General features: G+C 41.0%; 1 protein-coding gene across 2 annotated transcripts; it reads left to right on the top strand.

Moving 5' to 3' along the window:
- Positions 1–12,068: 12,068 nt before the first annotated feature.
- On the top strand, positions 12,069–20,368 carry tada2a (transcriptional adaptor 2A). 2 transcript variants are annotated; one of them, XR_011035572.1, is made up of 15 exons: positions 12,069–12,181; positions 12,637–12,743; positions 12,830–12,889; positions 13,018–13,109; positions 13,501–13,658; positions 14,143–14,231; positions 14,482–14,554; positions 14,646–14,709; positions 15,998–16,041; positions 17,681–17,791; positions 18,055–18,126; positions 18,514–18,646; positions 19,063–19,106; positions 19,384–19,571; positions 19,656–19,793. XR_011035572.1 is itself a non-coding variant. In XM_068317404.1 (15 exons), the coding sequence occupies exons 1-15, from the start codon at positions 12,157–12,159 to the stop codon at positions 19,839–19,841; spliced, it is 1,338 nt and encodes a 445-aa protein (XP_068173505.1). In that variant the 5' UTR covers positions 12,069–12,156; the 3' UTR covers positions 19,842–20,368. The 2 variants fall into 2 exon arrangements, 1 of the variants encoding a protein (XP_068173505.1); XM_068317404.1 differs by having other exon boundaries at positions 19,384–19,463; positions 19,656–20,368.
- Positions 20,369–25,486: the final 5,118 nt, after the last annotated feature.

Below are 25,486 nucleotides of genomic sequence, written 5' to 3'. Positions count from 1 at the left end.
TCAGGGCTTGAAAGTGTAACTTCATAAGGTTTCAGTGGATCAGCAATGTAGGCAAACCCACTGATGAGACAAACAGAAACCGTGGAGGTGGCTGGAGGCTGTTGATAACAGCAGCTGTCATCCTGTCTACTGTTGGATGTACGCATTGTATTTGTACACACTTCTTCATCCCTTGACATCCATTATGTAAATGCATTTGTAAGTTTGCGCCGCTGATCTGTGTGGAAGACAGACACGAACTGAACAGTCAAGTCTGACATTCTCTTAAGCCTACGGGTAGACACCTGCGTGGGAGCCTTTTGTCCATGCTGACAAACTCTGGTGTTGACTGTGTCTCTTTACTCTCAGACAGGAGTTCAGAGGTCAGATCCGTACCTCTTTTTCACTTGTCTGTCTCTGGTGTCACATTTCCCTGAAATAGATATAGCTGACACAAAAGATGGACTTTCTGGACACTTCTCATCTACAGCTGCAGAGGTTCAGAAATAGTCGTCCTAGTCTAACAACATGCTGACGACTCACGAGAACGCCAGACCCCTTAAATCCCGATGCAGCTGCTCCTGAAATGCACCAGTGCCTGCTCAAAAAGTTTGATCTATCCTGTTATGTTAATGTCCTATTACCTTTCTTTTTGCAATCAAAATTTAAATCAACAATAACTAAATATGCTATTTATAGGATCAAGAGAGTCAGATTCATGGGAAGTGTTGCTCGCATGATGTCCTTACGAAAGCAGTAAACATCGAATAATATTATATTTCTGTCCTGAGGAGGCAGATGCACATCCATGTCTGTCTCTGACACAAAGCAGGTTGTATGTGCCAGCCTGTCATCACAGCCATGGCTTCTGAAGATAAGGCTCAGCAGTACTGTGTGTAGGCTGCAGCTGGTCTTCTTCCAGGAGACCCCAGGCGAAAGCTTCCCCCAGAAGCAACACCATAGACTTCTGCTGGCAAAGATACCCAGACGGTATTTTGCTTCTCCACTGTCATTATCCATCACACACTGCAGGTCAGTGATTCACAACCAGAGATGTCTTACAGGACGCTTCTGCAGTTCTGCAGAGAAAGGAGGGAAGAAGCTCACTGAATTGAAAAGATAAGAGTTTTATTTTAAAAGTGACGTGCAGTAGTGTTGTCTCTGTACATTCATTAATGTCCAATCTTGTCTGACTTCTGTTGTACTAACTCAAAGAGGGGCTTTTTAAGAAAAATCCATGTAGATCCATTTCAACAACAATTCCCCAACCCCTTAATCAGAGAAAATACTCTCCATGTGGAAGTTTTACGATGTTGCATCAGCTTAGGGAAGAGGCGGGGTAAATGTTTTTAATATCCATAGAGGACTCTGTGGAGCTGTGTGAGCCAGGGGCAGCTCTTCAGCCACAGCTCCAACTTTACGAGCCCATAGACACAATTGCTCTGGAACATTTGGTTTTGATCTGCTCACGTGCAAGACCAGGGCCAGTTAAAGCACCAGCACACAATCATCACTCACTATTCTGCAGCAACGAGAACCACATGCCAGATCAAACCCAAATGCCCTGATAACAGTCCCTGTCTTGAGTCAAGTCTTGTCCCGTGGGAACCCTTTTCCCAAACTTACAAACAATGGCTCTGTATTCATGTTTTTTAAAGCAGGCTATGGACGTCTCCTCCTTAACGTATTTCTTTATATTGTGTGATCAACTGTTGGGGTGCAAGCTCATTTTTTGAGTCGGATAACTGTGCAAATTGTCTGTGGGACTGTTTTTATACAGGTAATGCAAGACCAGACACACTGGAGTCTGACTGGCATTCTGCTCCTCACACATCAATCAATATCATGAAGTCACTGCTTACTTCTTTCAAATGCATAGGTTTCAGTCTCAAATTAATGATAATTTTGGTCCTCTTAAAGCTGTCTTAAAATGAAAAACACATTTTTCAGGTCTCTACATGCACATAGCGGTCTTCCCTGACCTACTGACTCCTAGAATGTGGTAACAAAATTGTTCCTTTATCGACTTTAATATCTGGAAAAATGTCCGGGAGTCTAAAAATGTCCCATTAAATTTTTCGCCCATCATGACCTGTGACATAAAAGAAGTTTGTAGTCTGCATTGCTGACCCAAACTTTCAACCTGACCTGAATTGTCTGCAGTCTCAATGTTCATGAGTGCTCCCATGTTATTAAATACATTGTGTGTTCGTTTCCTGTTTAGAAGTTCACAGAGATGTGAATAAAAGAAGGACGAAACAATGCAGACGACTGTGTCAGCAGAAAAGCCAGAAAGGCCACATGAAGTCTAACATCAGAGCAAACTGTTCACTTAGTCTGATATTTGCAGTTATTTGACATGACATGAAATGTTAATCTATGGGGTGTTACGCATCACGGCGTTGGTTGTGGTAGAAAGGGGAACCCACGCAGTTGTTTGTATCTACAAATATTCGTAAGTCGAATGATCGTATCTTGAGGACTACCTTATTTCTATTTCATGGAATGGTTTGATCACAAATGGGCTGCTGGTTTTGATATTTACACCAGTGTAACGCCATTTAGATTTAATAAAAAAACAAGCAATAAGCTGACAGAACACACTTAACTGTCTGATAAGCAGTCTAGTTTAACTTAATTTTTCCAACTTAAGAGCATTCTAGGGTAATACAGATGTCAAACGGATATCATTATTATATTATTCCTCTTCTAGATTACAATATCAGAACAATTTACAATCATTTGGTTAATTAAATTCAATGCTATATTCAGTTATTTGTGATCTATTATTTCCAATGACGGTAAAACAACTTCAAGTACTGTGAATTTGTCACTGGAATTTTTAAAAGCCATACTTTTTTCACCGACTGACTGATTAAAGCTTAACGCCTGACTCATCTCTCCTTCTCACAAACTGTCTCACTGGGATGAACTTGTCAATTTGCCCCATTTGCCCCTGTGACGTCTACATATTGGTAAAAGCATGTCATCTATGTCTCTGCACTTTTTGGTGATATTACTGTGCATCGATAAACCATTAGCAGATTACCTTAATAGCACACTCTGTCATTTAAACTTTTTTCCAGTATTCAACAGCTGGTTAATCCCCCCCCCCAGTGATGCTGTGCACACCCATGCTGAGGTCGGTCTGATACATCTCTGCTGTGTGGCAGAAAGTGACAAAGCTGCAGGTCGTGACCCTGAACTGGTGGCTGTTTGGGAACACTGGTGATGTCTGGGTATGCATGCATCTTTATCGTCTCTCACTGGGTGTCTCTCTCTTTAGCTGTTGTCATCGCATTCCTGCTCTGACCCTGGCAGCCAATCACTGCTCAGTTCATCACACATTCACTTCTAAAGAGCAGGTGATGCCCCAGAATACTTTCACTCCGTTCACCGCTGCAAAGAGAGAATATAGTGATGACACATTAACCACCTCGCAGCCTGTCTGTGTTGTAGTCTAGCAGGTCAGGATTATGATCAATGTCACTTTTACAATGTACCCAGTTACTTCAGATTTATTCACGGTGTAGAGTAATGTGATTGAAAGTGAATATCTAACAGTCATGTCAACAAAATATGTTTTCAACATAGAAAAAAATTAAACAATTGCAGAGGATATCACCCCGACAGACGTTATTTAGTTTGTTGATAACAACATTCTGTGAAGTTGTATACACTATTATAAACCACAGACATCAAGATCTGGGATCAGCTGACACAGTAATGGTATCATAGTGCAGAAAGAGATTTTCACAACATGTTCCGTAATTTTAAGATGTAAAACGCATTTGTCAGTCATAAACTTTTTAAATAATACAAACAGCAACATAGTGAAATTAAAAATTAGCTAAACCTTTCTTTTGTACTGCATCAGGAAAGTAAGTATCATTTTCAGTTTATACGGTAAGTAATACAATTAGATTTTTTGTCATTTTTGTAATTAACAGTATTTATTAATGTATTAATGAAAAATGAAAAGATGAAAAGAATATGTCTCCTGTTTCTAGGTTTTTGTAAACAGACATTCACAACAATTTCTTTTTTGAATTTTAATGTTATTTGTTATTTAAAATGAAGCAAAGTGTCCAATGAGCTCACCCTCACTACAGCAGTTCATTCAAAATAAATGTGTAAACTTTTGCATTGTCTCACGTGATCCCACTCTGTTATTTCTACATATTATCCCAAACACCACCATAGATAACAAAGAATGCACATCATCATTCTTCTCCCAGATTAAGCTGATATTGTCTTCAGAGCCCCGTCCAATGGGAGTTGGCTGCAGGGAGTGAGACTAAAGCAACAGGCCTGTGGTGTCTGCCCAGGACGCCACTGGAAGAATCCATGCATGGAAACTATCACTGTTCCAGAGGCTGATGTGTCCTGACAGTGTTGTGGTAGATTTTCTCTGCCGTAAGAGGTACATAGGAAATACGGTGTGGTTCACATGGGGAGCTTTTTCCATCTACGGCTTGGCCTCAGTGGGGTCCATCATTTCTGTTTTTGTGTGGGTAAGGCAACATTTCCGCACTCCAGCCACAGAAATCTTTTCTCTCGGCTCTCGCAACACTGTTCCTGTTCTATTCACCAGTTTTCTTGAAGTAGTGGAAAATAACGGAATACAGTAATGTACGTACTAAAGTTGAGCTTTGAGTTGTTCATGCTTTACCTGAGCATTTCAATCGAGGTTACCAGGATAGTTTTTAGCTTTACTAATGCTCTTTGCTCATTATTCCAGTTTTAAAATGTTCATTAAAGGCTTAAAGTCAATAGAAGACAGCCATTCCATTTACTTATCACAAGGTCAGTGAGACCCTGGACAATATTCCAGTTGATATGGAAACAGAGTTCACTCTAGACGGGTCATCAGGACGGACACATCAACAGACAAATGGCATCCACACGTACAGGCAATTCTGAGTCTCTGATTCCCCAAAATCACATACCTTTGGACAGTGTTCTGGAGGGGACCCCCCCCCCACACACACACACACACAGGAAGAACATTCAAACTTCAGTCAGAAAAGATGCATGTCTGGATTTGAACCCACAACCTTCATGCTATGAGGCGAGTGCTAGAAATTAAAATGAGGTTTACACCTCTTTGGATTGTGACCCCGCACACCAAAATATAAGGATGTAGAAAAGCCCACAGTGAGGGAGCTAATACTTGCTAATTTTCATTAAACAGATATGAGAGATATGGTACTAGGCAGTAACGATACACATGGATTATCAAAATTATTAGAAGGCATCCTGAGGGGGATATGATTATCTCCACCAAATTTAATTACAAATAAATATAAATGTTGTTAGACATCTCACTAAAATCCATGCAGATTGCTAATCTGACCCAGACTGATCAGAAAATATTTCGACTGACATTACCATAGTTCAAAAACAGTGTCAGGTTAAGACAGCTGAATTTTATTTTTTATAAGCCCAATTTTATTATCACGTCATCATGTGACCCTAAACGTACTGGTCAGCCAATAACTATTAGAAACAGCCGGTTTTACACATCATGTGACAAAAGTTGCATGAAGTCTGACAGATCACCTCATGCGCTTCAACTTTACTAAGACGTGTTTGAAGAGAGTCTGCGTGTCTGGAAAAAGGATTTATCACGCTAGTTGACTTGTAAAGGCCGCGCCTCATCTCTGATTAAGGTTTGTGGGTTGAGGCTACATTAGCCACAACAAGCTCAACACAGCTACCGAATTGTCAAAGGATGAGAGGCATTCTGGGTAATGTTGTTGCCACACAGTGATAGTAAAAGAAAATGGAGCATTGACGGTGATACTTCATTCAAACCCAAACTTTATTCACAGGAAACCACTTTAGAACATATTTAGCTATTTTACTTTGATATTACTTCATGTGTAGTTTTGAATGCAGCAGTTTTCTTTGTAAAAAGAAAACTGTTTGGTATTTCCCACACTAAAGAATCGGGATACTTCCTCCACCAGGGTCGTCCTGCTCCCCAGAATGTTCTAATTAACCTCCTCTGACTCTGTGCATTTTGGATAAAACCTCCAAGCAAACCTCATGGAATTTGCCATGCTACGGTCGGACACATGTTTTCTCAGGGCTTGTGAGTCGAGGCAGGCCGCGTGGGAAACGCTGACACTCCACACCCATTTGTTGACCTCCTTAAACTCTCAGTATGCTGATTCCTCGGTGTTACCTTGGCCGTGAGGAGAGGATGTCTACCAAGCTCACAGGGAGGAGGAACATATGTAGGGGGAACATCCCATGACACATTTGTGTAGGAGTCATCTATTTTCATTAATTTATTCACACCCAACACATCTTAGATACTTTAGAGATAAGAAAGTCAGGTTGCTCGGCATCATTATTGACTTTTACATAAAACTGAATTCAAACCAGCCTTAATGCTTTTCACCTTATGGTCTTGGCTTGATTATAAATCAGCCGTGTCAACACTGCATGTCAAAAGCCATTTGATTCCCACTCGAAACTTTTCTTAACAGGAAGTCCAGATGAAAACAAACTCTTAGAACAGGAAAATGATGTTTAACAGCTGTTCTCACGATGACACAAATGTGATTCTTATCTAGTTTCTTCAACACTCTGTGTTTAAAGACACATATTTCTGCCTTGAGTCACTTGGACCACGTGAGGATCTCTTGAAAGCAACAGCACACTCCCTTTGAGGATTAAAGGTCACTGACAGTATGTCAAACTCTCTGAATGTCTTCTCACTTACATTTTGTGTGTTTCAAAAGAAACCTTCTCACTCAGCAAAGATTAGTTTATGATTAACAGCAGAGAGTCAGTAAACCTTCTGTACCCTCTATGATTAAATGAGTGGTCATAAAATGTCTTCACACAGTTTTCGTCATTCCGTTTCAGAGGTTTAGGACATGAGGCTTGCCAAAGCAAGTCAAAAGTCAAGGGTCTAATTTCATTTATTAAAGATGCACTTCAATGATTTAGTATCACATTTCCATAAGGCTGGAAGATTTTCAACTCAGACATTAAGAAAGGTCCAGGGATCCCGATTTCCAGTCTCTAGTTTAGGTTAAGCTCCAAAATCCCTGCAGTTCTATTTTGTTTAAATATTCTTTGGGTTCAGTCTCACTGAACCTGATTAATGTCTGTTTTGTCACCACTGTGATACCATTAAAGGGCCATTTTTTAAAAATGTAAATAAGCTTGTCCGATAATGTCACACCAAATCATAAACTACACAACTTTAGTTGAGGTCAAAGCAAATTCAAAATTTTGTATAATAACAAAGAATGAACATCACATAGTAATGCAAAATTATATCTATAATTTAAAACCTGCATGGCCTCAGAATTTTATTTATTCTGCTTTCCATGTCTTGAGTTCAAAACCCCCTCCTCCAAATACCTCTCCTCCCCTAATTGTGAATTCCTTTCTCCTGAAACTCTTTTAATTTACATGAAATACATTTACAGCAGCAATGAGAGCTATAAAAACAGGCCAAATAAAATGTATTCTATGGTACATATCCCAAAAGAGACTTGCTTCTCCTCTGTGTGCAGTGAATTAACTGCTTTCACCACAATGACAACAGCCTTGAAAAAACAGCAACTGTATATTATTTAGCAGTGACGCTCAGATGGGGGCAGGTAGCCTAATAAATCTGAGCTGAAAGCTTCCTTTAGAAAATGGGTCGTCAATTAAATTTGCAAGCGATCCAGCAAGTCAACCCTCCTCCCCATCTGGGGTCCTCACAGCTTTTTTTTTTTTTTTTTTAAAAACTAAAACACATTTTAAACAGCAGAATAATCTCTTCTTCTCTAATATTGCATTGAAAATACATTATGTTCAGTCCATAAAATCTTCTCAAAGCAGATAAACTGCTCTTGATGAACAACCACTTCAACATTGAAACACATTCTTAAACAAGGAAACACAATTCACATTCATATGTTTAGTCACATTTAATGTCTCTCCTTCCAGAAATATACATTTATCTCTGAATGTCTAGTCTCTGTAGAGATCCAGTATCTATAGAGATCCTCCCCACGTATAGATTAGTTTAGCCACCCGAGAATCAGAATGACTCCAGAAGTTTCTAATCAGACACAACACAACAGAAAACATCTCTGCCACCATGAATGTGTGTAACTGCTGGGAAAAACATGTGCAGTTTTTGGAGATCAATTTTAAAAATGCCTATTTTGCTCTGGAAACACTGGACCGCTACCAAGTCATGCAGTTTAATTTTCACCCTGTATTTTATTTAATTGTGATGTCAAGCCAATTGTCCCTTCCAAAAACCACACAATTTTTTGTTCTGTTGTGCCAAGAACATTTTCCTTTCAGTTGTAATTGCCCAAACATTTGCATGTTCATTCACTATTAGTACATTATTCTTCCAAGTGTCTGTAACTTAAAAATAGAAGTACCAAACAGCTTTATGAAGCCAGTCCTAAAAGCTATGCTTCTGCAGTCCTGCAGTCATTTATTGTGAGGACATCAATACCATCCAGGTGTCTCCTTGTTGTTTTCTGTATAAACCCATTCAAGGCCTTGTGTCCATTTTACCTATTTACTTTTTAAAGAGGCTTAATCTTGTTTCAGAACATTTCCATGACAGGAGCAGTTTAACTCTTTTCTTTGCCTCTAAGGCGTGTGCCAGATGCCCTCTTTTCTTCTACTGGGCGCTCATATTCAAATCACAGCAGCTGTGAAGTGCCTGGGTGAAGGCGAAGGAGTGGACAGGGAAAGGGGGAGTTTTTAAAGACGTAATGAGGGTCAGGGTGTGCATTTTGTGCTTGTAATCTGCCACGCACTTAAAGCAGGCAAACCCCAAAGCTCTCGGTCTTTGATGAGCGAGGGGCCGGGAAGCCCGGCTCTTAATCTTTCGGGCCTTTTTGCTCCGAGTGTGAACGCATCGGCAGCGCAGGGAGAGAAGTGAGAGGAGAGTAGGCGGGGGTGGCATGTGGCTGAAGCAGACAGCAGGTTGTCTGCCCACAGGCAGTGATGCTGCAGCGGGGGCCGTCGTAGGGGAGCACACATGTCAGTCCGAGGCTGTCATTATTTTCTTTGTTAGTCTCCGTGTGGATAATGGCCTCTGCTTGCATTCACTGCCAAGATGTGATTTTATACACTATGCTGCCACATATGCTGACTCCGGCTCTTAGTGCCAGTCTCACCGACACTGGGCTCCAGAAAGCATCAGCTTCCTGATGCAATTGTATGATTATCTTTGTTCATTTATGTCTTCATTCCACCATATGCAGGAGGGAATGACGAAAAGCGTGGAAACAAAAGTTTTTTGTGAACTACTGGTGCACAAGCTGTCATCATCCTGGCAAACAATAAATCCACTAAGCTCTCTGTAGGAAAACCCATTAGAAAAACAGGCCAGGAATAAATAGATACCCTCTTCTCTGCCTTTGTTTTATATAATGTAGTTGCGATTCAGGGAAATCTTGAGTGCCTGTAATATCTTAAACAACACTCCTGTAAAGTGACAAAACTAGACCTATAAAGACACTGCTTTCTTGTGCCTTTACTATCAGTCAAATCACACCAGAGCCTCAGGTTGGATCCATCATCAGTGTCTTTATAAATATTATATTTTAATGTCATGGAGCCAACATGACATTATAAAACTTCAATAATCGAATGTAGTTGCATCTCAGAGTTGAGTAAGTCAGAATAAAACTCAACACACTCCGCATTATATTTTCACAGTTCTCAATAATGGATAATTAACTCTCAACACACTCACAGGGTTGTTAAACAAACAATGCTCTGGCAGTAAGCTGGAAATTCCACTGAGAGGGAGGTACAAGTGTCCCTTTATAGTACAGTCTTTTCAGAGGCCACTTTGTTGTTATTACTCAAGGATCTGTGTTGCTCTGTGCTCTCATGCTGACTGAGTTTCTCCCCAGAGGTCTAAGGCAGCCCCACAGGGTCAGAAGATGGGACCCGTGGTAGGCTTCCATTGCACACGCTTGTCACTGTGGATCGTCCTCACGGAGACGGCACTGGCTAAAAAGAGGGAAGGAGAGAACTCAGAGTGAACCCAGTATGCAGTTGGGTTTACAACCTGAATGAAGACCATTTGGCACGTAGATTAAACCATTAAATGTCGGGCATTGAATATGATAAAATTTAAATGCGAGAGTGATAAATGTTTTACCTTTGGTTCTAAATTTATAGACTTGGATTTACTATTTTTGCTGATCTCGCACTCTTCATGTGAGAATCAAGTGTTTCCATTTATTTGTTTTTGTTGTTGTTTTTTTTAATTTAATATACTGGTTTGATCCCCGTAGGGAAATTAAGAACACACACTTTAGCTAATGATTCAAACGCATGCATACATATATATTTGTGAGTACAGGCCCCTGTATCACACACACACAAGGGGGCCTGTAGGCATGCAGGGGAGGTAGAGTGGCAGGCAGCTCCTTCTTGGTGCACCTCAAATGAGCAATTTGTAAAGGGGACGGCACTTTGCTCAAGGGTGCCCTGGCAGTGCTACAGAGGTGAGCTGACACTGTCAGCTCACCTCTGTAGCACCGCCGATCTTAAATCATTGGACGACCCGCTCTACCGCCCGCTTTACCGCTGAGCCACTGCCGCCCCTTGTAGATGTCACATCTGCACTGAATCAAAAGGTCCTTTTACCCAAATCAAAAGAAAACCTACATTTGCACATACTTCTCGTGGTTCAGAGGAATGCGGTTTTAGTTTTTTCAGTTTTATGAATCAAGTTTCTGATATCTTTGTTTTTCCAGGGCCTTGAACGGCCCGTCACCAACGGGGTCCTTGAGCAGGAGCTGTGTTGATTCGGGGGCCAAGAATGGAAACTGAATAAGCTCTTTTCAAACCATATTGAGGAAAGCACTGCTATTAGAAAAGACGCAGCAGTATGGAAGACTTTATGGAGGGAAAAAAACAGCATGGGAGTGAAACACTGCGCAGTTCAGAATCCATCAGCTGTTATTCGATCAGCTGCAGACCGACATACAGTCAACTAGGCAGAAGTGGGGATAGGGGTTCAGAGGAAGACAAAGGGAGACATGCAATTTATTCTTCCATTTTTCTTACAGAAATGGAGTGAGATCAGCACCATGTGGTAGGATGGAGAATAGCTGCAGTCATGTCTTCCTTAAGGTGTTCTAGAAGTTCTTTCAGTTATTAAAAACTGTCTTTTTGAAAGTCATTTCTGGATTTTTATTTATTTATTTTGGTGTGTTCTGAATTGGACAAAATAATGAGCAAAAACGTTTGAACCAGGACACAGCTTGTCTGACAGATATATAGGACATGTCCTCGAGAAAGTTATGGTTATAGAAATGATTAAAATATGAAAATGTTGAATTTGAAAGTTGAAACTGAAGACAAACACAAGATATAAAAGTGAAACAAAGAACAAATAAATGAAAATAAATGAATGAATTAATGGATTTAATCAAAAGTTGGATTAAAAGGATTCATATCATATTTGCTTTTAAACATCCGGTCCTCTTGGAGGCTGTTCCACAGATGTGAATCGTGATGATCAAAAAGCAGCTTCCCCATGTCTTTGTGTTCTGACTTTAGGTATAAATTAAGACCAGACAGTTTTATGAACCATTTAAATCAGAGATCTAAAAATTGATTCTGAAGCAGACAGGTAGCCAGTCTTTTTACCTGGTGACAATAATTTAGCCCCATTTTTTTTCACAATTACTGTAGTTTCAATCTGTTAGCTTCATTACCAATCATTAGGAGCTCTGTTTTGTACTTGTTAAGCTGTAGAACATTTTTCGCCATTTCTTTTTTATTATCAGAAAGAAAAGGCACTGTTCATTAGGATAAACTGTGATTTAAAGCTGTGTGTCAGCGCTGAACCTCCTAATCATGTTGGCAGTGGCAGCATGCGTTAGTTTAAGAGTACGCCATACTTCATTAGAGCTTTTTAAAGAGAACTCCATGCTGGAAAAACTCTCAATCAAACAATCACAAATCACCCTGCTTTAAAACTGTACCAATCTAGTGATCTCTATTTAGCAGAATACAGGACTACCGGTATATCAAATGCCGAACATCATAATGTCCACAAGGTGGCAGTAATGCATTCTGGGTATGCTAGCTGCGTAAACGAAAACTTCAAAGGTGCGAAGAAGACGTGGTCATCGTACCATTCTGGTATTAATTCACGTTAAACATTATCATATGGACCGACTTGCATCTATTGGAAGTAAGTTTTGACATTAAATGTGACCGCAACTTTTTGAAACTAACCGTCCCCATATTTCCAAGAGTTTCCGAAAGATAGACGCAGGAACACAGCTCAAGCTAGCGTTGGTTTGGCCGTGTTAGCATAAACTCGAGCAATGTTTACACCTAAGCTAATATTTACTTTTGAATATTTGTCACTGCAAACAGCCCTTTGTGCAGTCAATTGTTGGATTATCGGTCATAGTCTTCCGCAACAGAGCTTGACTTGACTTTTTTTTTCCATTATAAGCGATGTTAGCATAGCTAGCCCAAAGGCTATCGTTGCATGCTGTGGGTTTGTTTACAGTTGGCTGCAGCGATGTAGCCTGCTAGTAATGTAGCTAGTTCACACTGAATTAACACATCAGATTAACAGATTAATGTTGACTCGGTGTTTATTGGTGGATGGACACTGAACATGATTGTACCTTTCAGGTGATCCTTTTGATAAACCACCATGCAGAGGTTGCTCGTCTTATCTAAGCGAGCCGTACATCAAATGTGCGGAATGTGGTCCCTCACCTTTTCTACTCTGCCTCCAGGTGAGCACGTGACAAAACCACATGACAAGCTTTCAGCTCGTTTATTCTCAGAGCACGTTTGTAATTAAACTTGACATCACTTTCAGTGTTTCACCAGAGGATTTGAATACAAGAAGCATGAGAGTGACCACAAATATGAAATTATGGTAAGTTAAATAAACATGGGCGTCAGTAACCTTACACACACACACACACACACACACACACACACACACACAGACACTGGTTGTCCACTCATCATCTGTCCTTGCTCATGTCTCCTCTGTCAATGCAGACATCAGACTTCCCTGTACTCGAACCTGGATGGACGGCACAAGAAGAAATGGCTCTGCTTGAGGCGGTCATGGACTGTGGTTTTGGAAACTGGTGAGATTTTTGTCACTTTCTTGCTTCCCTTTCTGTCTTGTGTCTCTCTGCTGGTATCAGAAATTAAAAATTAACACAATTTTGTCAAAAGTTTAATATTCCAATGGGGGGACTGTGAGGCTGATTCTGTGTAGGGACGAAATCATAACACAAAATTAAAGCTGTGGTTTTTTTTTACTGTTAGCTATAATACTGATAAATCATTTGAGTTACTTTGGTTTGAATTTCAGAAAAATTCAAACCAAAAGAAGTAGAAATCTCTTCATTTGTGGTGATTCAAGTGTCCATTTTTTAAAATTCGTAATGTTAAAAATATTTGCCTTTTACAACAAATTACAATACATCCTAGCAACTTTATTTGTCTGATTTCCCCTTCCCTCCTCTCTTCCAGGCAGGATGTGGCGTATCAGATGCGCACTAAAACCAAAGAGGAATGTGAGAGCCATTATATGAAGAACTTCATCAACAACCCTCTCTTCTCCTCTACTTTGCTCAGCCTTGGAAAAACGAAAGACTCTCACATTGCTGAGGGCGCTGTTCCTTTCAAACGTCAGTATATGTATGCTTGTCTTCATTATTGGTTTTGTAATTCTGATGTCTCAGGAAAGACAGAATTTAATGTTAGTTTTTTGGGTATGTGTTGCCACAGTTAAGCAGTATTCATATTCAGTTTTGAGATTGTATCTATAATGATTTTAGAACTGTATTATACCAATAAGTAAGACTAACATTTTACGCAAAACTGATAGAGCAGTTGGATTAAAGCATGCGGTCGGTCAAGAACTTTGTGGTCACCATCTGTCGCAGTGTAGAACAAAAGTTTCCGAGTCATGTTCGTGCTGCAGTTTGTCGACTCCACTGCTAAAATGAGAGAAACTCATTAAATTTAATCATTGCATTTTGCAGTTCTCCAGATTGTAAGTAATTTATAAAAACAAATGTTGAACAAAGTTTGAAGGTGGCAGTTTGTTTTTTTTTCGTGCTCAAATCAACACTCGGTTTGAACGTATTTTGTGCTTTCTTAACTCTGCAGCCACTGATGACCCTCCAAGGCCCACATTTGACTCGGTGCTGTCCCGGGACATGGCTGGATACATGCCAGCCAGAGCAGACTTTATGGAGGTCAGGGGATGCATTTGTCCTACATTTACCGTATGTCCACAAAAAAAACCCCACACACACACGGTCAACAGTTCTGTGTTGATTTCTTTCACACAATGACTTATTGTTTATTGTTGACTCACGGTGAGTGACTCATCCTGTTATTACGTTTTACTAAAAAAATCTAACACTGACCTGGGATTATTGATCTGCTTCGCGTGAACATCGATCAACCCAAGCAGATGAAAATCAATTTTCATTGTCCCTTTAGGAGTTTGACAACTATGCAGAATGGGATTTGAAAGACATCGAATTTGTGGATGATGACTCAGACATCCTCCATGGTGAGACTTAACCAGTCAATAGAATGTAATGTTTTGAACCACAGCATTTTTACAATAAACAAATTGTGTTATGTGCTTTGTTTTGTTTCAGCACTCAAGCTTTCAGTTGTGGATATATATCATTCAAGATTAAAGGAGAGACAAAGGAGGAAAAAGTAGGTCCTTAATTTATTAAAATGACATCGTTGTACAGTTTAATTATCTAACAAAATGTAATGACCACTGTCTGGCAGTAGAGAGCGCTAGAAGCTCCTGTGAGATTAAATGTCTCAATGTTCTCTGCAGTTTTGTGAAATTGGTGATTTCTTGATGCTAATACATTTTCTGTTCTAAATATTAAGCTATAATTTGTCATTATCAAATTTTTGTCAATAGCTCTGTGCAGATGGGTCTTTTAAGACTGGGATTGTTTGAAAGTCACGAACATACAGTAATTATCGTTTCATGTAACTTATGACTGAAACTTAAATTCAACCTTGAGTATTTGTCAAAATTGTAAAAATGATCTTCTCTCCCGGTGAACATAGAGCATCTCACACACACTGCAGAACACATAAAAAGAGATGGAACGTAAATACTGTATATAGAACATGTACATCTTTGGACTTCACAGATAAAATGTGTCTGACTATACAACAATAAACTAAGGAGACATTTAAAGTTGAACTGAAATGCTCAGTTAGTGATTTAATAGGACAAACACAATTGAAATGTCATTACAGGGAGAGAACAAATATTATAAACATCCAATTGTTTCTCATTCTTCATCTTGTTTGTTTTTTGAGAATTTGCCACTTTTTCTTAATGTAATAATGAGTGCATTAGTTTTCACCTGATTAATTATCACATAGCTCTGAAACAAATTCTGTGTCTGTTGAGCCTGTTTATGATGGGTTTGTTGTTTCAATTGTTTGTGCATCACATTCATGGTCTGTCATTTTACATTGAAGTAAATGGTGTTTTTCCCTGTTTGTTGTCATGTGATAGACCGGCTGCCATCCGATTGGCTGTCTTCCATAAGATATGGAATTAGCATTTGTTTGCCTTCTTCCTTTTGATGGTTTGTTTGCTTTCTAGATAAGCCTCCCCACCTTCAGCCTCATGTTTAGCCACAGTCGGTCGCTGCTGTAATTCATCCATCACTAAATCAACTCCAACGAGTCTGCACTCTATGAAGGGAGGAATGGCATGTGTGGCTAGGGAGGCATGTGGGGCCATGACTCTTTTTTTATTTCTGTTAAGTTAGAGCTTGTCAGGGAGACTTCAGGATGGCGACACAAACCCTGAACTCCAACCTTCACAGGAAGCCAGCCTTTCAACCAATCACACTTTAGTATCAGATTTAAAATATTGTCCAACTGCTGTGTAGAAGATATTTGTATGTTCTCTGTTTTCAGACGCAGCCAGGATAATTATACATTTCAATTTCTCTCTTTCTGCTAGGGTCGTCCGAGATCATGGACTAATCAACCTGAGGAAATTCCAGAGTAAGTGCTCACATGAAAGTAACACAAGCTTGGCCGCAAAGGTATTCATAGCAGCTCAGGGAGGCATCTAATGTCTACCAGCCAGAATGCTGTTCAGCGTTTCTATGGATGCAGGCAAACAACGGGCTTAATAACCACCGTTAACCTCTCCAACCCCTCGGGAAGCAGGAGTGTGGCGACTGACAGAGCTCATATTTACGACCAGGGTTGGACATATCTCCACTGCATAATTGCTTCGCATATGATGACCACTGCTCCTATAATAACTAGCATTTATCGATCAGCCTGCCAGCGAGTGGGTTTCGCTGAACTCCATAATGTCTTTCTTTGCATCTCTTGAGATTTTTACGTGAGAGCTCCGACAGAAGCTGAGGCGCTGCGGTGAATGGATTTTCCTGTTAAATCCATTTTCTAAATAAAGACCCACTTCGACCGCCCAGCCTGTCGTCGTAGATCCTCACGTTGCTCGGTGAAATTTGTTTTAAGAGTTCTCCCGTCATGTTTTATTTCATTTGTTTGCCTCCAGTTAGCCCTCTCCCCCCCTCCCTCCCTTATCTCCCCAGTCTCTCAAGACAAAAGAGAACTCAGAGTAGCTGTAGAGCTGCAGACTGGTTGTCATGGAGACTGTCAAAGATTGTGTTTCGTGTGTGTGTGTGTGTGTGTGTGTGTGTGTCACATGCAATAATGGAGGCAGTATCCAAGCCCTGGAGGCTCACAGTATCACGTCTCAGTAACTGCTGGAGGCAGGTTGACCAGCGTTGTTGTTCTGGAGCAGCGGGCCATCTGAAGTCCTGAAAGAGCATCTTGGATGAATTGATTGGAGGCGGCCTTTGTTCTTGTTGGTGTGTGTGTGCAGCCATGGAGAAATCCAATGCTGATGACTCCCTGGAGATGCAGTCAACATTGTTGTGCGTCCACTGCCTTGTTTAGAGTATGACCTCACTTGTCGTGCCAAACTGCTAGCGAGAGCTCACTTCCAGGTGCCCGATGTAGGAGCTGAGCGGCGGTGAACACACACACACACACACACATGTCAGTGTGTGATCAATCAGTGGAAGGTGGGGGCGTTACAAGGCTGACGGCTCTGACAGTTGAATAAAATTTTCCTGACTCAGATTACTTGAAGAGTTTAAAAACTAAATGACGAACACAACAACAGGAAGATGAGCTTTGTCGCAGTTGGCACAGCGAAATGCAGAAATATATGATTATAGGAATACAAGTAAGAAATTAATGTTAGATTCATTATGTGTAGAAGACACACAAAATGGTTTGAACCAGAGGATGACAGTTTAAGTTGCACAATCTATCATATCAGCATCCTGACGCTGAGGAACAGTCGCGTTCCATGATGTAGAAGTGATGTCATGATGTCAGATCAGGTAGATTAACTCGACACATGATGTCACAACTTCATTATTGCCCCAAACAGCGAGCTCAAGAGATCACGATGGTAATAACGCGTTTTTATCGAAATCTGAGCAAGAAGTACAGCTGCAGTTCCCCTTGAACCACTAAAAATCATAAACTGTTGATGTGTGAAAGTGTCTCCGGGGATGGATGTTTCTTCCTATTCCTCATTGGTATTATATTTGTTGGGATCCTCCGCCCACTCACTCCTGTCCTCTCTTACTTTCAGTGCTGGAGCGATGCTACCCCAAGGAGGTGCAGGAGCTGTATGATGTCATGAGACGATTTGCCCGAGTGATCGGACCGATTGAACACGACAAATTCATTGAAAGCCACGCTTGTTAGTATCTACCTGACTGCACACGACGAAAACACACAGAATTAACTCAGTTATTCTAGTTTAGCATAAAGACTGTCTAGGCTGTCGTCAGCAGCAGCAAAACGAATGTGAATCTGATTCGGCCTGAATTTTTTACTAAACTTTCTTGTTTGCGTGGGATGACGTGTTCAGACGTGTGAATCTTTAGCTTTGTGTGAGAAACATGGAGAAGCTCTTCCTTTGACACGCTTTGCACGCATTCACCTTTGTCTCCTCTCCACCAGTGGAGTTTGAGCTGAGGAGGGAGATCCGCCGGCTGCAGGAGTACAGAAGAGCAGGGATCAAGTCTTTCTGCAGTGAGTCTAGTTCGACCTTTGCACTCCTGTTCAGCATAACTTATTTTCACCCTTGTGTGGCTCGGCAGGAAAAACGTGTTTCATAGCCTTCTTTCCTTTTTCTTTTATAGTTTCTTTCAGTGATTATTTGGAGTGATGACACAGCGGCTTTTGGGATTATAATGTTTGGCTAGTTTGTTGACGCACAGCTCATAACAGGAATGTTGACTGGATATTTTTATTCAGCTGCTCCTGGAACAGAATCAGATTTACAACTAAATTATATCAGTAAGCCTTACATTAATACATTAAAACCAAACCCTGCCTTCACGTGGTAAAGGCAGGGTTTGGTTTCTGTACTTTCTGGTGATGTCTCCATTTTCCTTTTCTCTCTGCAAATGCTCTCAGGCGCCAAAGTGTACGAGCGGGCGAATCGAATGCGGGAGGATGAGAGGAGGAAGCGGACCATGTTGTGTGACGTGCTTCAGTACATCCAGGACGGGAGGGCCTGCCAGCAGTGGCTCACTAAACAAGCTGCACTGTGAGACTTCAAACTTCCTGCTTGTTACCCAGTGTGTAATAGAGGGGCTGGTAAAGCCGCGCTCCCTGGAGACGCTGACCTCTTTCATTGCTGCGCCAGGCGTGCTGAGATGAATAAAGCAGATGCTGATATTTTCGTGCAATCCACTTCAACCTCTTTTGGTATTTTTAGCCTTTTTTTTTTTTTTAAGAGCTGCTGCTTGTTTTTTCATCCAAGGTTTTTTTTTAATAGAATTCAAGTTCTTTTAATTATTCTACCTTTTTAAAAAAAGGTCTTTAATGCGATGATTCATCTCTTTTGGATGGAAAACTCACAGTGGGAATAACAAATAAGGCTTAGAGCGTGTGTGTGTGTGCGTGTGTCTGTGTAAGTAACACTGTTGAGATAGATGCTAACGCATTTCTGTCCGTTTCCAGAGATGCTGGCATCACTCCAGCTGTCACAACAATCACGGTGTCAGGTAGGAAGCTTCTTTCCACCTTTCCGTCAGTGCTCCCTCGTGTCTGTTGTGTCTGTATGGCCCGAGGCTCAGGCACATTAATGCACACGCTCCATAAATACTCTTGGAAAAAAGTGACCCGGCGTGGATATTTATCTCACTGCTTTTCTGTAGATGCAATCTGTAAATTTTCCTGTATCTCTTCTAAGTGAAGAATCAGCTGGCTGATACTGTTAGTGAATGTAGACCAACATGATTGCATGATGCTTGAACCACTGTTTTAATTACTTTTCCACAGCAACAGGCAGGCGAAGCGCTCCTCCTCTCAACCTGACGGGGCTGCCGGGGACAGAAAAACTCAACGAGCGTGAGAAAGAGGTACACATTTTTCTAACCCGTCACTGAAGGGTCATTCAGAAACACGAAGAGATCAGTATGCTTCAAAAGAAGTCGGTAGTTGGAATGTGTCGAAGTGTTTTGCTAAAGGTCAGTTCAGACGCTTGTTGGAATATGGAGGCTTAAACGTAGGCTCTGTTTTCCTTACTGACCCCGGTGTGTTTGGGCTTGCAGCTGTGCCAGGTGGTGCGGCTGGTGCCGGGGGCCTACCTGGAGTACAAGCAGGCCCTGTTGAACGAGTGCAGGCGGCAGGGAGGGCTGCGACTCGCGCAAGCCAGAGCGCTGATCAAGATCGACGTCAACAAGACGCGCAAAATCTACGATTTCCTCATCAAAGAGGGTCACATCACGAAAGCTTAGGATCAGTTGATGTGACTGGACTGGCTCTCTGAGAACTTCATATTGTTGCTGCTCCTTTAAAATATTGTAACATTTTGAAAGTTGAAAGTTTTTGACTCTTAAAATAAATATAAATGTGGTGGATGTATTTATTTCTTCTGTCATAAAATGTTTCTGAAAAGATGTGTGTATGTTATATTTCACCCTGTTTTGTGGATGATGTAGTTTTTGGTGTCTGATCAGCTGTTTGAATCTTTTCCTGACATGACTCAGCCTTTACCCATTCAAACACATGGTGGTGGGGGAGGACAACGTCTCACCCCCCAAAGGAACAGCCAGGTTCAGACACATTAAGCTGCCGGAGCCGGGAATCAAACCAACTTGAATTTATGTCAGGTAGTGGGATCGGTGTGCCTCCTGATCCAATTAAATCCATTTAACTTTAGATTTGTAGGACATTTTGTTGAAATCACAACAATTTTGTACATTATTATGGAAATGGTGTATTTAACAATGTTTAATTTCAATAAATTAAATCTTTAAGGCGCTGCTCAGTGAAGTTTGTGTATAAGCTGGGGAGGGTTTAGTTCCAAAACATCTGAAATGGTTTTTAAATAGTGAACCGTAATTAAATAAAGATTCAATAATGAATAGATATCCTACAACAAAATCATCTTTGTCTCAAATAGTTAACTTAAAAATGTGCTTTTATGCGCAGTACCTCAAAGATCCCAAGAATTATCCTAATTTATTTCACGTCAGCTTTAAACTCCAATGTCAAAAAGGACATTGAAATTCAGTGGCACACTTATCCTGGATGTGCGACACGGATCAGGCCTGGCTGTCCTCGTCAATCTGAGAGGGAGATCCGTGATGAACAGAACAGGCAGCAGCCTGTCGGCCAGAGAACAGTTGTCACATCAGCCTCAGCTAACAGCCGTATCATTACGGTAGATCCAGCTTTCACGATAAGAACCACAGGGAACAGTATTGTCTGAACAAAAATGCTGAAATGTAGGGATTCGAGATTATGAGTCTCACACCTCAGTGTGTCTGATGACATCAGGATTTCACATGAAACAAGGAGCTCATTTCACAGGAAACAGTTTTCCTCATGTCACACCTTTGCCTCCAATCATCCTCTGCAAACTAGTCTTTGATCGCCTCCCTTTCATTTTCTTTTTCTATCACGGTAGTGTCCCTTGATGCTCGGTGGGAGCTGATGAATAAATGCGACATGAACTCTCTGGAATCAGAGTCACAGGAATCAGAACAAACACCACACCGATTGAGAATTTTTTCATTCTACTTACAGTATTTGCATGAAGCAACCACAGTTTTTTTGTTTTTTTTAATCAACAGTCACACGATTGCTTCATCTTGCTCGATTATGGACAGCAGCTCATCCCTTCTCAAGAAAAAGAGGAAAGACAAAGACCCTGCTGACACACTTCATGTGCATTCTGTGAACCCAGTGCATATTTTATGAAGAAACCTTCCATTCCTAATTCCATCACTAATATTGAGTAAGAAATAAAAAAAACTTTGAAATTTTGAAACTGCTTGAAAACCAGACAGCGACGGTGGCGGTGAGATCAGCTGTGACGGTGGTTGCCTGAACGCTTTGCTTCAATAAACAGCAGCAGAATATCTTTATCTGTGGGTATGGAGGGAAAAAAACCACTGGTGATGTCACACGAGTCTGAATGTCAGCTCACAAGTCATGTTTTGCATGTCTGGGTCCTTTCTCAAGTCTTTGGTCAGAAGTCCAATTTAGGGCTCAATCGTCTAACCCTTGTAATAAGTGTGTAATAATCTGCCGATTACCTTCTGTTTCTTTAAATGCTGCATGAGCTTACTCGTTTGCTAGAACTTGAAGCAATTACTGTATTATAACCACTCCTTGATTTATTAGCGTGTGGCATCAGTACTGATTGACTTTGCTATGATCTTCAAACATGACCAGCTGCTGCGTCATGTTCAAGGCTTCATAACCTCCAAACTGCAAATGCACACCATCTGACGAGCACAATGGAATATTTAGCATTTACCTTGAAGGAATGAAGCCTGAGAGCAAATAAAGTTGGCCGCTGTGAGGAAGAGGAGATGAAGGTTACCTTCTGTAATGGTCCAGCAAGGAGGAGCAGAGCAAAGGGGAAGGCAGCCCCCTGTGAGCTGATAGGCACACAGACCAGAACCACCAGGCACAACGCTTGGTGCAGAGTGACTCACATCGAAAACCAGGAGATCCTGCAGATAGAAGTGAATTAAATAGCAGGGAAGCAATCATCCACAGCCACCACTCTGTGCAACAAGTGCAGAAAGCAAACAAACACAGACATTTTCAAAATATTCAGCAAACGCCGACCTCAGAGAGACAGCTGCTTTAGCGACAAAGCTACAACCTAAAGTTCATTTGTAGCCCGACGGATATGAAACTAACTCACAAACATGGATAGAATGATATTTAGGTTATGTTTGATGGATTTCCTTTCATGTAAATTCACCAAAAACAATTAACATATAATTAAGGTAATAATTGCTTGTGATGAACTGGCGTCTTGTCTGGGATATACCCTGCCTTTTGTCCATAACCAGCTGACACAGGGGACACTGGTTGTCCAGCAAACCAGCATCCAACAGTGTGGATTGGATTGGATGGATGGATGGATGGATGGATGGATGGATGGATGGATGGATGGATGGATGGATGGATGGATGGAAAGACGTTTGGGGTGAGTTTAGAAGCACTCCATCCGTCACGCTGTGATGCTGCAGTGATAAACTGAACAGATTCAGTCGTGACTGCAAAATGGACCAAATACCTCAAGCCACATATTTATCAATAAGAACATCATATATCATAGAATATTCAGTCACTCAACTACTGCAAAAAATGTGTCGATGTAAAAATTTCTGGGATACTGGGCCAGGATGGAGGTAATTCACAAGTTAGTTACTGTCAAGGAAAGAATGGAAAATAAACTAGTAAAACTTTTTAAATGCATATATCTAAATTTCTGAAAATTCAGTTTTGTGTTGCATAGTGTGACTTAGGATCAGTTTCATATATTAGTTTTATTTATTTATTTTCATTTCGATCAGCCTCTTCTGCTGCAGAGACCTAGTTAGTCTCGAGATGAGCTGGCAGTTGAATTGGTCTCCACAACCAGCTTTATTTCTTTCTCCGAGGACGTGTGTGTCTCTGTGAGTCTCTTCTGTTTTTCTTCTGGCTGACTGAGTCAAGACAACATTAGCAGATGACAAAATGTGTTACACAAAGTTTGTGATTCAGCACATGCGGCAGAATAAATAGTGTAGCCTGATCAAGATGCAGGATAGTCACCCTTTCTATATTTATAGAACCGTACTGTCTCACTGTGAAGGATGCATGTTCCTCTGCACACTCATCTCCAGCGTGTGTTTAATCCCGGTCTTACTTTGTTGCCGTAGAAGCAGGAGCAACAGATGGAGCAGATGTTAGTGTCGACGTGGAGAGATGCAGCATTTCTCAACCCACGCGCGCACAGCCTCTTCACATACACACACACACACACTATTTGTCTCCAGCTCTTGCATTCTCACAACCAGCATCACGATGTGATTGTGAAGTTTCCATATATGTTGAGTACTTGGGCTGCATTTGTGTCACTCTGTTGTCCAGCTCATCTCAAATCATCTAAGTTTGGACGCCCTCATTCTCCTCTTTGATTAAATGTCGCAAAACCATTGAGGTGCATCATCACGTTGAAATGGAGATGATGTGATGGTGTGTCACTGGAGAGTTCTGTGCAGCCATGCAGGTGAAGTCACCTTCATGGTCAGCAGTGTCCCCAACAGAACGCTCACACCGTCACACCTCCTCCCACTGCCTCCTAGTGGGAACCACACACACACACACACACGCACACATAGATTCCCACTTTTCTGCATCTCACAGATACGGTGGTCATGTGGGTCAGGTTTTGACAGCTGCACTGGAGGAAAAATTTGTCATGCATTTCCAGTTTGACTGACCTTCTTTTCTTAAAGTGAAGATGAACTTTAAGACAAAGAATTGTTTAAGAGGGCGTTTTAATTTATTCCAACACTACCTCCATAAAACATAACTGACGGTCTTACACTAAGAAGACAAGAATCCAAACAAATGTAAAGACTTTGTCTTAAAATAATATTATCAAAATTATGGGGGAGAAATCGGGAATTCAGCTCCACCTAAAGAACACACTTGAAGTAATCTGGAGCAGTTAATATTAAGTTTGCATAAAAAAAGAAGTTGCACATATAATTTATTTTGACTGCATTATTTTGTTTTAACAAAAGTATTAAAGTTGCCAAGCAAGGGAGGTGGAAGAGGTGACCAAGTTTATGAGGCAGGAATTCATTCCAACCAATGCTTCATCTTCATTAAAGAATTTAATGCTTTTGACACACTGGACATCTGGGAGGAATTTAAGGTTCTTACAACCTTGAAGGTGTTTTTGTTGTGATGGTCAGAAGGATTTCTGATGAAGACATGAACCGAAGCCCGTTTTGTATTCTGTTACCTCACATATACGCAACAAGCAATAAAGATGTAAACAGAGGAATGCCTTCGTTCATAAACATCACACTGATAGATAAAATTTTAATTTTAATGAGAATATCAAAGAAATATTGTCTTATGTGGTTTATTCTAGAGGACATAATTGCGTATTGTCAGGAGAAGATAAATTATTATGAGAATAAAAAGTCTAAATGTCTTCTTTTTATTGGGTTTTTAACTGTTATTGCTTGTGTGTGTGTGTGTGTGTGTGTGTGTGTGTGTGTGTGTGTGTGTGTGTGTGTGTGTGTGTGTGTGTGTGTGTGTGTGTGTATGCGTGTGTTTTGTTAGACTTTGTGAGCTGTAGATGTCTGCTGTTTTTTAATAATAAAAATAAGATGCTACAAGTTAATGGTTATCCATATGAGGATAAACATTTTCAATCGTTTCATTATAATTTCTTTATAGTGAAGAATGTGGGGAGGAAAAATGTGCACAAGATAAAGAGGAAACGATACAATCTCCACTAAAATGTGAGATAATCTGCTGTCAATTATATCTCCATGTAATTATGTGCATGGTTAAGACAGACATGTTCTCATCATTAGGACGACAAAACTGGGATGCTTCTGTGTTTGGATCCAGTTCTCTTGAGAAAAATCAGAGCATTGGTTTTAAAGCTTCTCTTCTGCTGGAGTCTCATTGATTTTTAACTTCATTAACTTTGAACTTAATTCAGGGAAAAGGGAAATGATGCATGTCTCTGTGTTGTTGTAACCCCCCCTTAAAGGACAAACTCACACACACACGCACACACGCACACACACACACGCACACACGCACAGACACACTGCTTCAGCCATTGTTGGTCTATAGTGATTAACATGGAGATGAACCCATCAACACAAGAGGTAACCTTGGCAACCAGGTCTGTGGCACACTGGAGGAGCTGGGGTGGATAGGAGGGGGTGTGGGGCAGCTGGGAGCAGAGGCACACAAACACACACACACACACACACACACACACACACACACACACACACACTTGCCCTGTTGCTCGCGCTCGTTTCCTCTGGGCAGAAGAGTCGTGACTAACTGGGACGCCACCCTCACCCCCGCCGCCCACCCCTCATCTGTGTACGTG

The sequence above is a fragment of the Antennarius striatus genome, chromosome 6 (assembly GCF_040054535.1).
Source record: "Antennarius striatus isolate MH-2024 chromosome 6, ASM4005453v1, whole genome shotgun sequence".
Lineage (NCBI taxonomy): Eukaryota > Metazoa > Chordata > Actinopteri > Lophiiformes > Antennariidae > Antennarius > Antennarius striatus.
The sequence above is the reverse complement of the archived record's forward strand: the minus strand, read 5'-3'. Positions and strand labels throughout refer to the sequence as shown.